Here is a 15289-nt window from a genome sequence, read left to right as displayed (position 1 = left end):
TATATGGGGGACATCTCAACTTCCTTGCTCTGTTTCTGAACACGAAGAGCCAGACCTCAGCATCTAGTGTAGGTCTCTCTAGCTAGCACTTGGCCAAAAATCCACACCGGTCTCCACTGTACCCAGGGCACCTGCTATCCATAATTCCTACATGATATCTTCCACCCACACATCTCCAGAGGGGCTCCATCTGTGGGAGAGATGCTTACCAGCAACGGGTTTATCCTTTAAGTCTGGAGGATGGTGAACACACCTCCTTATGAATACTGCCAGGATAACCATTTGGCGCCAGAAATTTTACCTTAAGTAATTAACATTTAATGTAATGCAACTTTTTGTGGGAGATGGACCAAGCCTGGGTCTGGAGACAGGTGGGAAGAGGGGAGCCCTGGGATCCAGACTGGTCAGTATTGAAAGGCTCTGCTATCCCTTGTCCAGATGACCTTTCCTTCTCACCCCACCCCCAGTTTGGGTAGTCTGGTTTTGTTCAACCCCTGCTTCTTTCTGGAGGGTAGTTCTGAAGGATTAAGGCTGAGGATAGACAGGCTGAACCAGAGACTCTGACTAGGGGTGATGTGGGCTGCTCCCAGTTTCTAAGGATGAAGATCCAGGCAAGGCTAGTAACTTCATCTTTTATTTGCCCATGGCCAGCAGTTACAGGCACTGAGAACTCAAAACTTCCAGAAGGGGTGAAGGGAGGAGGGGAACCAACTGTCTACCAAGTGGTGATGCCACATCTTGCTTCCTGCAGAACATGGAACAATAAAATCCACAGTTGTGTCATCAAGCATCTCCTAGTTCTTAGTTACTACCAATATTCAGTTATTGGTATGTTGGTGAGGAGGAAACTGAGGCACCTTGCCCCACCACCCAGGCCTTTTTTTCCCTTGCCAGTCCCAGGTTTAGCTCACTCCTGCCTCCTCTCCACCTTCTGCAGAATGAACTATAGGCAGCCTTTTGCTAGAGGAAGGTCTCAGGAGCCCATCTGGTGGCCTGCATGTGTGAGAAGGCCAGTCAGGGTCAAGGACTGGAGATGGGGAGAGCAGGAGGAAGGGTGTGGTTGGAAGAGCAGCTGCTGGGTGTGTGGGGGTGGGGTGGGGTGGGGAAGAGGGCCAGCCCTGAATAAGGGACCCCAGCTGGGACTCCATAATGATATCAGTGGGGGACGTGCACCATCCTCTGCCATCCAGATGGGGAAACTGAGGTGGAGCTACTTCAGTCTTCGGGAAAGGAGGGGCTTCCCATCAGTTATTCAGGTCCCTTCATCTTCCTCACCAAGACACTGTGGCCCAAGAGTGAGTAGTTCAGAGTTTAGAATGAGACACAAGGAGTGAATGGTGGCTGGCTCACCTGGCTGCAGTCTCCTTCACTCCTGATATATCCAGAGGCACCCTGCCCCCCAACCCCAGTTGTGAGCAGAGCAGGTGCTGGGCTCACCAGCCCCCTGCTCACGTGCCTGAGAAAGGCTCATTTTTAGCACCTGGCCTCTTTTCCCTGCCTGGAGGGAACTCAGGGGACAGAGCAGGGAAGAAAGCAGCCAAAGGTGACAGGCAGATCTGGAGGTAGGGCCCAGGGGGATGTCTGACTGTTCTCTTCTTCCTGGCCCAAGCGACCCCAGGTGCAGAGAGGGGCTCCTAGCCTCCATGCAGCGTGGAGATGAAGAGGATGCTGTCCTGGTCCTGAAGCTGGTAGTCCAGCTCACCCTGGGCCAGGAGAGAAATTAGGAGACTATCAGGGAAACTTCTCTAATTTTCCCTCGGCTGTGTGGGGGCTGGGGGTCAAGCTGGCTGTTACGGGAAGACCGGTATTTTCTAGGACCCAGAAAAACGTGGCATCTTGTTCATTAACCTGCAGATCTCTAGGGTGGAGGGAAGCTCAGCACAACCCCATCGCCCCCCCCCCTCCCTCCCACAGGGAACCTTGAACAGCCTTTGTGTGGAGGCTGGGGTGGGACAGGATGGTCCATCCAGCCACTCTGGTCTGGGCCTGACAGGAGGACCAAGTGGCAGGGGAAGTGGTGGGGGTGGGAGTCCCCGAGGTACTGACCAGCAGCTCCCAGTCGGCGTCATTAACCAGCACCAGAATTCCTGGTCGCCTGTGGGAAAGATGGTGGGGAACAGCACGGGGTGAAGGGCAAGGGCAAAGAGGCTTAACCGCTTCAGTGATGCAAGTTAAGAGTGTGCTAGGGTACCCTCCACCTGAAGAAGATCCTGGGGTGAATGGTGGCCCAGGAAGCAGAGGCAATGGTCCTAGTCGAAAGGAAACCAAGTCCAGGTGGGCAACTAGTGCAGATTCCCTCACCTCTCAGGGCAGGGGCAGGTCTTTTGTTTCTGAGCATCAGCTTTTTTTTTAATTTAAACAATTTTTTAAAATTATCTTTATTACTTCACCACTCGCAAAACTTTCTTCCTGCAGGTGGGGATGGGGGCTCAAACCTGGGTCCTTGCGCATTGTAACGTGCGCTCAATCAGGTGTGCCACCACCCAGCTCCCTAGAATCAGCTTTCTCATCTGAAAAGGGAGTAAACTGCAGACCCTTCCCCACAAGATCTGTGGAGGATGGAATGGAACTAACTATACATGTGCAGTGCTTATGTCTGTTGTAACCACTGGGAGCAGCATACTTTTCCAAGGGTTTAAGCTAACTAGGTCTCCCATACACTATTCCTGAGAGGAAACTTCAGGGTACATTTGGATAGGCATCTCAGCCCAGTTCCTGCAGGCAGAGTCCCAAGAAGCTCTGGTGCCCTCTCAATTGCTGGACCATGATCTGAGTCAGGAGCCAGGCGGCAGCTCTTACCCAAGAGCCCCAAGAGTGCCCTCATTTTTACACGCCAGATTGGCCTTATTTTAGAAGTAAAGTGACTTCTTGGCATATAGAACTTGGCTCCTTTCCTAGGAGGCTGAGCTGGGCCCAGGACAGGTATAGAAGCTGTTCCAGGATGTGTGCACATGAGTGTACATGCATACACACACGCAGAGTGACCCTCTGGAGTCCTAGATGTGCACTGTCTAGTGAGGCACGAATAGTTACATTTAATTACAGCTGGTGGGAAAAGAGCCAGCTGGCAGAGTGCAGGACTTGCATGCCTGATATTTGAGAGATGTTCTAGTTTCTCTCTCTTGATAGAGAACCTTTATCTCATATGAAATAAATAGTTTAAAAATAAATCAAGAGGAGGGGAAATAACACCGACAGTGCACTGGACTTGGTGCCTGAGGCTCTGGGCCCAAGGTTCAATCATAAGCCAGAGTTGGGCAGTGCTCTAGTAAATAAAATTCAAATCAATAAATTTAAGTTATAATGAAATAAAACTGAGAATTTCATTCTGCAGTCACAGTAGCACATTTCAAAGGCTCAAGAGTCTCATGTGCCTGGCAGCTGCCCTATGGGCAGCACAGAGAACATTCCTTCATTCAGAAAGTTCTATGGGAGCTGGGGAGACAGCATAATGATTATACCAATACTTTCATGCCTGAGGCACCGAAGGCTTCAGGTATAATCTCTAGCACTGACATAAGCCAGAGTAGAGCAGTGATCTGGTAAAAACCAAACCAGAAATTTCTACAGAAGAGCAAGACTGAGTTCTATGTCCAAGAATGTCAAGGGAGAATAGAGATCTGAGGCAGCATCTGTTTCTCCATAGAATAATGAGGCCCAGAGAAGTAAAGACACTTGGTCTACCATCCCACAGCAAGTTTGTGACAACCAGAAGGAGGAAGCTGAGACTTTAAGTAAATTAGGACTTTAAGTAAATCCCCAGCAGTCCAGTGTGGTAAGAAAACTGAGAATAAGATTCCTAGAGGGTTAGGTAGAAGCTCTTTTCCTTGGAAGGCTCAGGCTAGAGGGGATAGAGGAGGCAGGGTCCCAGAGAAGGCTCTGGTTGAACCCAAGGACAGGGGTTGACACGTCTTTCCTACCACCCGTCCTCAGGGAAGGCAGAAAGGTACTCACACGCTGTCTCCCTGGATGAACAACTCTGGCTGCTCTTTCAGCAAATTGTTTTTGATCCAGACAAGGAGGTTTCGGATGTCCCCTGGAAAGGAAGACAAAGAACAAACCGTGGTCAAACCTAAATAGGCCCTAGAGGGATAGCACAGTGGTTATAGGTTATACAGAATAACCTTCATGCCTGAGGCACCAAACCTTCCAGGTTCAATCCCTAGCACTGTCAGAAGCCAAAGCTGAACGGTATTTTGGTGAGAAAACCGACATGCGCATGTAGATGTACACTAAATGCCCCGACTTGCCTGGATCAGAATGAAATAAGCATAGAGGTCAGAGAGCCTCTTTCAGACCAGGTTAACAAGGGCCTTGAATTGGTAGGTTCCCGAGGGGAAGAAATGGTTGGGAAGGAGTCAGTGTCCTGTCAGGCAGGTCTTCAGAGCCAGTGGCAGCTACCATGCTGAGACCTGAAGCAGTAATAGGGACTTAAGGTACACAGGGGGGAAGTGTCACATATAAAAGGGTTGGGGAGACACCCCCCCCAAGACCTGGAAGATGCTCTAAAATGGCCACAGAGGGGCTCCTGGTAGGACCCTGAGAGGCCCCTCCACCTTTATCTCTCTAGCCAGTCCCAGATAGGAAGGTTCAGCTTTGCTCTTGGAGGGGTCTGAATATATTTCCCTTTGTGAGGGAAGAAAAACAATTGCCTAGCTGATAACATCAGTTAATTTCCTCTAGCTGAGGGAGAGAGGGCTTCTTCACCAGGCAGAGACGCTGACAAATCACTGTCCCACCATTCCCCCTCCCAGCGCTGGTTCTGGCTAATGGCAGCCACTCTGAAGAAGCAAGAAGCTCCGGATTGAAAGGGCCTCTCCAGTTCAGCTGAACAGAGACCTACTTCTTTGTGGTTCTGAGACAGACATCATATCATACTCTGCACACTATGTATTGGCATAGTCACCTGTCCCTCCCTTCTTGGGGGTCAAGGTCCCAGGCCACAATGCTGAAACCTGACTTTGAATTTCTCCAAGCCTCTGGCTTTCAGCTGTTCACTCCTCAGACCGTCTCCTGAGGCTGCAGTTCCTTCTCTCCTTGAGAACATTTGAGGACTAACAGTCCTGGGGCATGGGTCTCTAGGATGCCAGGAGAGGCCTAGAGCTGGCCATCTCCATCCTGAGTCAATGCCAATTGACTAGTTGGGAAACTAGAGGGTCAGTGACTTGGTTTTTCTCCTTGGAGTCAGATTCCTGGCACACGGGCCAGGTAAAGGTGGCCTGGATCTGAGGCAGGGTGTTAAGGCATTTCCACTAGCCTGCAGCCACACTCCTAGGAGTCAAGCAGCCTATGCTCTGGCAAGCCCCCACCCCTGGACTGTTGGCCAGCAGAGCACAGGCCCATGGGCTAGCTTAGCTGTTCAAGGACGGAGCCTGCCACTTTTTATTTCCAATCCCTACATCTAAAATCCCTAATTTATCTATTCTTACTACATGTCACCAGGGTTTTATTGCTCCTAGCTAACTATTTTTCAGATGGGAGAAACAGGGACAGAAGGAGAGAGGGAAAGTACCAAAAGGTCTTCCACGGTAGTGGGGGCTAGGCTTGAACCTGGGGCACATCTTTGATAAAGCACTATTCAGGTGAACTATCTTGTAGGCCTCAACCCTTACTTTTAAACAAAGATGACCCAAGAGTGTAGAATCTCCCTTTCTCTCTCTCTCTTTCTCTTTTTTTCCTGTTTCCAGGATTATTGCTGGGGCTTGGTGCCTACACTATGAATCCACTGCTCCTGGAGGCCATTTTCTCCATTTTGTTGTCCTTGTTCTTGTTGCCACAACTGCAGTTGTTGTTGGATAGGACAGAAACAGAGAGAGGAGGGGAAGACAGAGAGGGGGAGAGAAAGATAGACACCTGCAGACCTGCTTCTGAAGAGACCCCTTGCAAGTGGGCTCAAACCGGGATCCTTATGCTTCACACTATGTGCACTTAACCCGCTCTGCCACCACCCCCACCCCTTTTAAGAGCACTACTCAGCTCTGGCTTATGGTGCTGGTGGTGGTGGGGTACTGAACCTGGGACTTTGGAGCATCAGGCACAAGAGTCAGTTTGCATAACTATTATGCTATCTCCCCCACCTGAAGAGTATAATCTCTTTCACAAACATAGGACTGGAGGTGTTGCCTTCAGTTGGTTGCAGTTCTTCTGGACTCCTGGCTGAGCTCCTTTTGAGATCCAGCTTTTGGAGGTTTTCTCTTGGCCTCTATCTTGGCATTGTATGGTGGGCCACCAAACCATATTATCTTATGGCCGTTCAATAGAGCTGCCGGGGTCTGACACACCCATCAGCTAGCACTGGCCAGTGGGAACACATCTATGTATAATCTGTGTGTGTACACTGAGAGGGACTGGGCAGGGTATGGTCTGAGGGCCACCTACCAAACCTACACCAATACCCAATTACCCAATACCCACTTGGGTAACTGTCTGGGCTTCCTCCAAAAGGAAAGGATTTCTTGCTCTGCTCTGAATGGGGGATAGTGGGGGCAGGGAGACTAGTGGTCACATTAGGGTCATCCAAGGGATGGTACCATCATGGAGTCCCAGAGGAATAGGCTGGGGGGGGGGGGTGAGTCTGCTGCCACTGCCTGCTCATTTATCATGATGCTTCTCTTTGCTGAGGTCATTCCCTCCCTTTGCTGCACCCCCCAGGCCTGCGCACATTCTTGATAGCCTGTTACCATGGTGAGGCCACTGCATCACCACCAGTATTGTTCCCCCATGCCTGGATTTGGGGGTGGGGGAGGTAAAACTCACTGCTCCCTTCGCAGGCTGCAAGGGCCACTCAGCCTGGCCTGAAACCCACCCCCAGGGACATCTTACTAGGCTACTTGAGACCCAGACAATATGCAAATGGCCTCCAAGCCAGATGGTCAGCTTCCAAAGGCGCCCAGGGGGGAGGAAGGGTTAAGCAGAGTCAGGGGCTGGTGGCTTAGGATGGGCCTGGGACAGACGGGGAATCTTACTCTCACCTTCCCCCTGTGTCTTCTTGCCTTCCCACTTCCACTGAAGGTGGACTCTCTGCTAGGATTCCAGGTCATCATTCATAAGAAAATCGTTTATTGAGCAACTACTATGTGCCAGGGCCCGAGGAAATGGTGGTGAGCAAGATGGACACTGATTATTTAATCAGTTGGGATAAGTGCTTGCTCCTCTGTGTGGGATCAGGAAAGCTTTTCTGAGGATGTTCAAGTGGAATCTGAAGGATGGATCAGTAGGGTGGGGTGGAAGGGCACTGCAGACAGAAGAATATATGGAAAGACCTGAGGTGGGATGGAATTGGCAGGCCAAGGTAGGCAAACAAATGGAGGCAGGAAGCAAGGCCAGTTCTGAGGGCTCTTGCTCTTTGGCAAACACGGGAACTTACCAAGGGTTTGATCTGCCGGCCTGAGAGCTGTGTTCTTATGACATGGGTATCAAGGACCAGCTCAAAGGGACTGGCTGATCACTACTAGGGTTTGTTCTGAACACCTGCACTGGCCAAAGCAAATAACATGCGATCCTGGTATTTTTTTTTTTTTAAGATTTTATTTATTAATGAGAAGACAGGAAGAGAGAGAGAGAACCAGACATCACTCTGGCACATGTGCTGCCAGGGATCGAACTCAGGACCTCATGCTTAAGAGTCCAAAGCTGTATCACTGCGCCACCTCCTGGACCACCTGGTAATTTTTTAAAAGACAAAGATATTGAGAGGAAGGAAAGATAGGGAGAAGGTAAGATCCTCGCAGCACTGCTTCACCATGTGTGAAGCTCCTACTTCTGCACATGAGGACTCAAGACTTGAACCCAGGTCCTTGTGCATGGTAATATGTTCACTCTACCACTGCACTACCTCCTGACTCTAGTATGTGACCCTGGACACAAAACCAACTAGATGTTTGCTGAAGATGCTCGTGGGTGAAGAGAGTGAGTGGTGGTCTGGGAGGTGGCACAGTGGATAAAGCATTTGGCTTTCAAGCATGAGGTCCTGAGTTCAATCCCTGGTAGCACATGTACCAGAGTGATGTCTGGTTCTTTCTCTCTCTCCTATCTTTCTCATAAATAAAATTTTTAAAAATCTTAAAAAAAAAAAAAAAAAAGAGTGAAGGAGGGGGAGGAGGATAGGGAGCTGGAAGATAGCTATTCAGCAGAGAACACTTTATCACACTTGAGAAGCAAAGCTGAAACCCCTAGCTTGGGAACATGAAGCAAAGGGGAAACTTCAAGAGCAATGGAGAAGCACTGTGGTGTCTTTACATCCTCTATCTGGGTAAAAGGAAGTAAGCAAGAAAATAAAAAGCTGGTTGGGAGCAGGGGAATTGTATAGACATCAAGTCCTAATAAAGGGCTGGGGAGACAGCATAACGGTTATGCAAAAGACTGATGCCTGAGGCTCTGAGGTCCAGGTTCAAACCCCAGAACCACTATGAACCAGAGCACTGCTTCTCTCTCTGTCCCCCCCCCCATATATATATCCCTCGTTAGAATAAAACAAATAAAACCATTAAAATAACTAAATGACTAATGTTCTAACAAAGCCCTGGTGGCAAAAACAACAGGGCCTGGTGTATTGCACCAAAGTAAAAGACTCTGGGATAGGGGAGGTACAGGTCCTGGAATACAGAGAAGAACCTAATGATTTTTTTTTTTTGCCTCCAGAGTTATTTTTTAAATATTTATTTATTATACCCTTTGTTGCTCTTGTTTTAATGTTGTGGTTGATATTTATTATTTATTTCCTTTTGTTGTCCTTGTTGTTTTATTGTTGTTATGATTGATGTTGTTGTTGGGTAGGACAGAGAGAAAAGGAGAGAGGAGGGGAGGACAGAGAGGGGGAGAGAAAGACAGACACCTGCAGACCTGAACCGGGATCCTTATGTTGGTCCTTGCGCTTTGCACCACCTGCGCTTAACCCACTGTGCTACAGCCCAACTCCTGCCTCCAGTTATTGCTGAGGCTCGGTGCCTGCGAATCCACTGCTTCTGGAGGCTATTTTTTCCCATTTTGTTGCCCTTGCTGTTGTTGGATAGGGCAGAGAGAAATTGAGAGAGAAGGGCAGACAGAGAGGGGGAGAGAAAGACAGACACCTGCCCCACCTGCAGGGGGAAGAGGGTCACTTCACAAGCAGTGAAGCAAGTCTGCAGTTGACTATCTTTCTCCCTGTCTCCCCATCTCTCTCGATTTCTATCTGTCCTACCCAACAACATCAATGCAACAATAACAATAATGACAACAACAAGGACAACAAAATGGGGGGAAATGGCCTCCAGGAGCAGTGGATTTGTAGTGCAGGTACCGAGCCCCAGCAATAACCCTGGAGGTACCAAAAAAAATAAAAAAATAAATAATAATGTGCACGCAGCCCAGCAGGTGGAGTGCCCAACTTACAAATATGAGGTCCTTGTTGTGGTTGTTATTATTGTTGTTGTTATAGCTGTTGTTATTGGATAGGACAGAAAGAAATGGAGAGGAGGGGAAGACAGAGAGGGGAAGAGAAAGACAGACACCTGCAGACCTGCTTTAGCGCTTGTAAAGCGACCTCCTTGCAGGTAGAGAGTTGGGGGGCTCAAACTGGGATCCTTATGCCGGTCCTTGCGCTTTGCGCCATCCGCACACTTAACTCACTGCGCTACCGCTGACCGCTAGTTTCTACTATTATGTGGAAAATTGAGGAATGTTACACATGTACAAACTACTGTATTTTATTTTACTGTTGACTGTAAATCATTAATTCCCCAATAATGAAATTTAAATAAAAACAAGGCCTTGGGTTTGGTTCTGAATTTGACCCCATCACCTGCTAGTTCTGACTTTAGTTAAGGAATTCTATGGGCCTTAGCATTTTTTAAATATTTATTCCCTTCTGTTGCCCTAGTTGTTTTATTATTGTAGTTATTATTATTGTCGTCATTGTTGTATAGGAGAGAAATGGAGGGGGGCGACGATGGGGGGAGGCCTGCTTCACCACCTGTGAAGAAACTCCCCTGCAGGTGGGAATCCAAGGGCTGGAATCGGGATCCTTAGCCAGTCCTTGCACTTTGCGCCACATGCGCTTAACCCAGTGCACTACCATCTGACTCCCAGCATTTTTTTTCTTTAAATATTTTATTCATTTATGAGAAAGGCAGGAAGAGAAATAGAGAACCAGACATCACTCTGGTACATGTGCTGCCGGGGATTGAACTCAGGACCTCATGCTTGCACCACCTCCCAGATCAACTCAGCATCTTTTATAAAATGGGGACAGTGAGGCTGCTTAACAGAGGTGCTGCAAAACTCAAATAACAAGATCCACAGAAAGCTCTTGGCAGCATGCCTGGCGAATCGATATAATTCTTCTCTGACCTATAAAAAGAATCTGTGCCCTTTGGTCTTTCCTGATACCCTTACCTCTTTTGTCCAGAGGCCTGATCCCCCAAGGAAATGTCCAGGTAGTACTGGAGTGTGAGACAGAGAGCCATTAATAAAACAATGCTGGGACTGGCTGGAGTTATCAGTAGCTGGAGAGGAAGACAGGAAAAGAGGATTGAAGAGTAGTAAGGGGTGGTCTTGGGAGGTGGCACAGTGGATAAAGCATTGAACTCTAAAGTATGAGGTCCTGAGTTCAATCCCCAGCAGTACATGTGCCAAAGTAAAATCTGGTTCTTTTTCTCTCTCCTCCTATCTTTCTTGTTAATAAATAAAAGCTTAAAGGGAGGGAGAGAGAATATTGAGGTTAAAGTGATTAGTTCAGATTATTAAAAAAAAAAAAAAAAAAGTGGTAGAGGGAGGCCCACTCACTGGCCTTCCCTTCACTGTGGATGCTCAGAACCCTAAGATGCTCCCGGGAATCACATAAGTCACGGGCATTGAAGACAGGCTAGCAGCCCTTGAGCACACAGCCAGCAGGGGAGATGAGTACCAAATAGGAAGAAGCTTCTGAAGTAGGGAGCCTGGGGTCTGCCCTGTCCACTTGGTTAGTAGCAGGTGTTGGGGGCTACAGTTCTGTGGCACAGGGTTTGGATTCAAGAGGAGAAATATGGCCTTAGAAGTCACCTCATTTTACTCAGCCCCAGTGCCATCCTGACAGACAGGGAAAATAACCGATACTCCGAAGAGCTTCTGTGACAGCAGTGGCTCCAGCAGTGTCACAGATATAGGATGCAGAAATGTCTGTCTACAGTTACTTAGAACTCAGAGGCTGCTGGTCTTTTTTTTTTTTTTTATTTTTAAATATTTATTTATTATTGGATAGAGGCAGAAAACTGAGAGAAAAGGGGAGGGGAGATAGAGAGAAAGACACCTGCAGCCCTGCTTCACCACTCATGAAGCTTTCCCCCTGCAGGTGGGGACTACGGGCTTGAACCTGCATCCTTGAGTACTGTAATGTGTATGATTAACCAGGTGCACAACTGCCTGGCCCCTAAGGCTGCTCATCTTTATCCAAAAGGCTAATAAGTAAGGGCATCATGCTCCCCTTTCTCAGCACCTTTGAAAGCTCCATCCTCCCAGTTGATTTGTCCTTGTCAAAGCACACTAATGACCCACTGTGGCTTCCCAGAGCTTAGAAAAGAACAATGTCAGGCCCAGTCTGAGACTGAATCCTGGATGCAATAGATGCTCTCTAGCCTCCTTGTGAACACCTCCCGGGAGAGCTTTTCTCCTAACTTGAAATCTATCTTGCGGTCTTCTCCCATCCTTGGAGCCTGCTGCTCCCCTCATGACCAAGCCAGGGCATGCAGCCCTTCTCCCCACACCAGCCCTTCAGATTTGGGAGGGATGGCTCCCTTGAGTCTTCTCTTCCATGGGCCCTAATACTACTGTCCCCACCAACTCCACCAGGCTCCAAAATGTCTCTTCTGGGAGCCCACCCCAGGCCTGAGTTGAAAAGAGAGAAGAAAGAGCTGGGATGGGGGGAGCAGAAAAGGAGAGAGGGTAGAGGGAACATCAGAGGGTCTATTTACAAGTGAATGGCAGTAAGAATGGAGCAGTTTGTGGGCTCAACTGGCCTCAGAAGAAGGTTTACAGATGTGTGAGGGGACGCTCCTCATTGTTTAATTAAGCAGAAAGTAGATCTTTTCAAAAGCAATTTTGCACAGGGACTGGGGTGGGGGTGGGGGGGGAGGAGGGAGGTGGGGAGGGGATCAGCAAACAGGCCTGAGCACAGAGAAAGGAACAGCTGGCCCCAGAGAGGCTGTGAAATGCATGCTAAGCAGTTTAAAGTCCGCAGGAGCTAGCTCAGTCCCTGCACTCTCACAGACCACCCTTTAATGTGTCCCAGCCCTGCCCTGCCTCCCCTCTTCCAGGGCAGATGGAGCAGGGCTGGGAGAGGTCAGGGCAGGTAATACCCACTTAGGGACAGTCTGTTCCCCAACATTTGGGTTTGGCTTCAGGTCACTGATTACTCACAGGCTGGGTGTCTTGTATTAAAGATTTACTTGCAGTAAATCTTAGTAAAAGCTAGCTTCTAGTAGACACTATGCCCAAAGTGCCTACCAACTCCCCTGCCCACTCAGAGATGGCTACTTTTTTGCCGCCAGGTTATTTCCTTGATGATTTTAGCAACTTGTTCCCCAGAGGGTGAGAAGAGAGAGAGAGAAATGACACTGATCAAGAAGTTTCCCCTTTGCATGATGCTTTCACATGGTCGCTGGAGGCTCAAACTCGAGTCCTCGTTCATGGTAAAGTGTGCACTCTACTGGGTGACCTATCTTCTGGCCCCCATGGATATGGCTATTTGAAGAAAACAAACAAACAAAAAGGCATTTATTCATGAGAGAAAGAGAGAGGGAGGAAGAAGAGAGAGTGCCAGACCTCTGGACAAAATGCCTATCTGGTACTGGGGACAGACTTGAGACATTAACTGGCAAATCTGGAACTCTACCTGCTGTACTGCCTCCTAGGTTACGAGAGATGGTTGTTACAGGAACTTATAATTTCTCTCTTATATACACAATACTCACTGGGTCAGTGTGCTCTGCCTCACAGAATCACATATACTTAGATGTGGAAGCACTCTGTCCAAACTACAGATGTCAAAATGATAGCCAGATCAATTATGACTCAACTCCTCACACTCCCATTTCTCAGATTGGAAAATAGAGGTCTGTGACAATCTGTTTCTAAGGAGCATCTCTTGCCCCTTTGGTATTGTCTATCTTCTTTCCAGTTAGCTGGTTGGAAACATTCTCTAATCTAGGGTCCATGATCCTGGAGTCTCCTTGTCTGTGGAACTTGTAATGCATAGTTAAAAAAAGAGAGACACCTTTCCCATATCTGGGAGCTACTCTCTTCCCTGATCCAGCTTTCTGGTCCTTCTGCCAGCCATGACATCACCTCCCCAGACAATAATTAGGATCCACCTGCATATCAGATTTCAGGCTCAGGCAAAAAAACAAAACACCAGTATAGCCACAGGCCCTTTGGAATATAACTAAAATATGCCTATTAGCTATATACAAAATGGAGGGCCCCCAACTCTTCATCTGCACTATTTCAGTCTTTAGGTCCATGATTGGTCAACAATTTGTTTGACTTTGTATGTTAACTCTCTTTTCAACCACCAGGTTCCAGATGCTAGTATGATGCCGACTAGACTTCCCTGGACACACAACCCCACCAATGTGTCCTGGAGCTCCGCTTCCCCAGAGCCCTTCCCCACTAGGGAAAGAGAGAGGCAGGCTGGGAGTATGGACCGACCTGTCAACGCCCATTTTCAGCGGGGAAGCAATTATAGAGGCCAGACCTTCCACCTTCTGCATCCCACAATGACCTTGGGTCCATACTCCCAGAGGGTTAAAGAATAGAAAAGCAGGGCCAGGTGGTGGCGCACCTGGCTGAGTGCACATGTTACAGTGAGCAAGGACCCCGTCCCCACCTGCAGGGGGGAAGCTTCACGAGTGGTGAAGCAGAGCTGCAGGTATCTCTCTGTCTCTCTACCACCACCCTTTCTCAATTTCTAGCTTTCTCTATCCAATAAACAAATAAAGATAACAAAAAAAAAAAAAAAAAGAATAGGAAAGCTATCAGGGGAGGGGATGGGATACAGAGGTCTGGTGGTGGGAACTGTGCGAAGCTGTACCCCTCTTATCTTATAGTTTTGTCAATGTTTCCTTTTTATAAATAAAAAAACTTTAAAAAATAATAAAAATAAAAAATAAAATAGAAAAAAAAAGAGAGAGAGAGAGTGGTCTGGGAGGTGGCGCAGTGGCTAAGGCACTAGAGTCTCAAGCATGAGGTCCTGAGTTCAATCCCCGGCAGCACATATACCAGAGTGATGTCTGGTTCTCTCTCTCTCTCCTATCTTTCTTATTAATAAATAAATGAAATCTTAAAAAGAGATTTATTTATTTTAATAAGAGAAAGAGAGAAGTGTTGGTATGCTTCTGGATTCTGCTTGTGAAGTCTTCTGACTTTATCATCACACTGGGTTCGCTTGTGTTGCTTGCTATGTGTTCTGTCTGCACGTCCACTGTTGGCTGGGCACCCCCTGCCTCCTGGATATTGGTTTGGTGTCCCTGCCACCCCCACCCACCTCTGGGACATCTGGTTTAGTCATCCTTGGTTCGTGCCTCTTCCTTCTCCCCGCCCCCTATCGTACATATTTCCTTGGCTCCTGACTCTTCCGCCTGAGGAGGGATGTAGGAGGGAGACAAGACAGAACTGGATTGTGATTAGATTAGATCAGTTTGCTGAACCACATCCAGGCTCCTGAATAAAGCTCGAACTGCGTTCTCAGCTCAGCCATGAGTCTCTGGTCATCTCTGTCTCCTGGCCGCGAAGCCAGCCCGACAAAAAACGACAGAGAAGGAAAGATCACTGTTCTGGTTTATGGTGGTGCCAGGGATGAAACTGAGTTCTAGGGAGCCGGGCGGTGGCACAGTGGGTTAAGCGCACATGGTGCAAAGTGCAAGGACCGGAGTAAGGATCCTGGTTCAAGCCCCCAGCTCCCCACCTGCAGGGGAGTCGCTTCACAAGTGGTGAAGCAGGTCTGCAGGTGTCTGTCTCTCTTTCTCTCCTCCTCCGTCTTTCCCTCCTCTCTCCATTTCTCTCTGTCCTAGCCAACAACAACATCAATAACCACAACAATGTTAAAGAACAAGGGTAACAAAAGGAAAAATAAATATAAAAGAAAGAAAGAAAGAAAGAAAGAAAGAAACTGAGTTCTCCGAGCCTCAGGCACTAAAGTTAGGTGATTTACTGTAGGTGCTGTATCGCTGGCCCATAACCCATGACTTTATGGCTGCTGTCCTCTCTGTTGGACTTTCTTTCTTTCTTTCTTTCTTCTTCTTTTTTTAACCAGAGCACTGCTCAGCTCTGGCTTATCATG

The 15289-nt window shown here is 48.2% G+C and overlaps 1 protein-coding gene across 3 annotated transcripts in view; it reads right to left on the bottom strand.

Moving 5' to 3' along the window:
* Positions 1–618: 618 nt before the first annotated feature.
* URM1 (ubiquitin related modifier 1) overlaps positions 619–15289 on the bottom strand; it is a 28366-nt gene continuing 13695 nt past the window's right edge. Inside the window, exons 3-5 of one of the 3 annotated variants that reach the window (XM_007526783.3) lie at positions 3955–4036; positions 2047–2095; positions 619–1703 (exon numbers count right to left, since the gene is read on the bottom strand). In XM_007526783.3, the coding sequence (XP_007526845.1) occupies positions 1635–1703; positions 2047–2095; positions 3955–4036 (200 nt within the window). In that variant the 3' untranslated portion in view covers positions 619–1634. Of the gene's footprint in view, positions 1704–2046; positions 2096–3954; positions 4037–10371; positions 10482–15289 lie in introns of those variants that run through there. The other 2 variants (XM_060200287.1, XM_060200286.1) reach the window with 2 other exon arrangements.

Source organism: Erinaceus europaeus, chromosome 10 (assembly GCF_950295315.1).
Source record: "Erinaceus europaeus chromosome 10, mEriEur2.1, whole genome shotgun sequence".
NCBI lineage: Eukaryota > Metazoa > Chordata > Mammalia > Eulipotyphla > Erinaceidae > Erinaceus > Erinaceus europaeus.
Note: the sequence above shows the minus strand (reverse complement) of the source record. Positions and strands in the feature narration are given on the sequence as shown.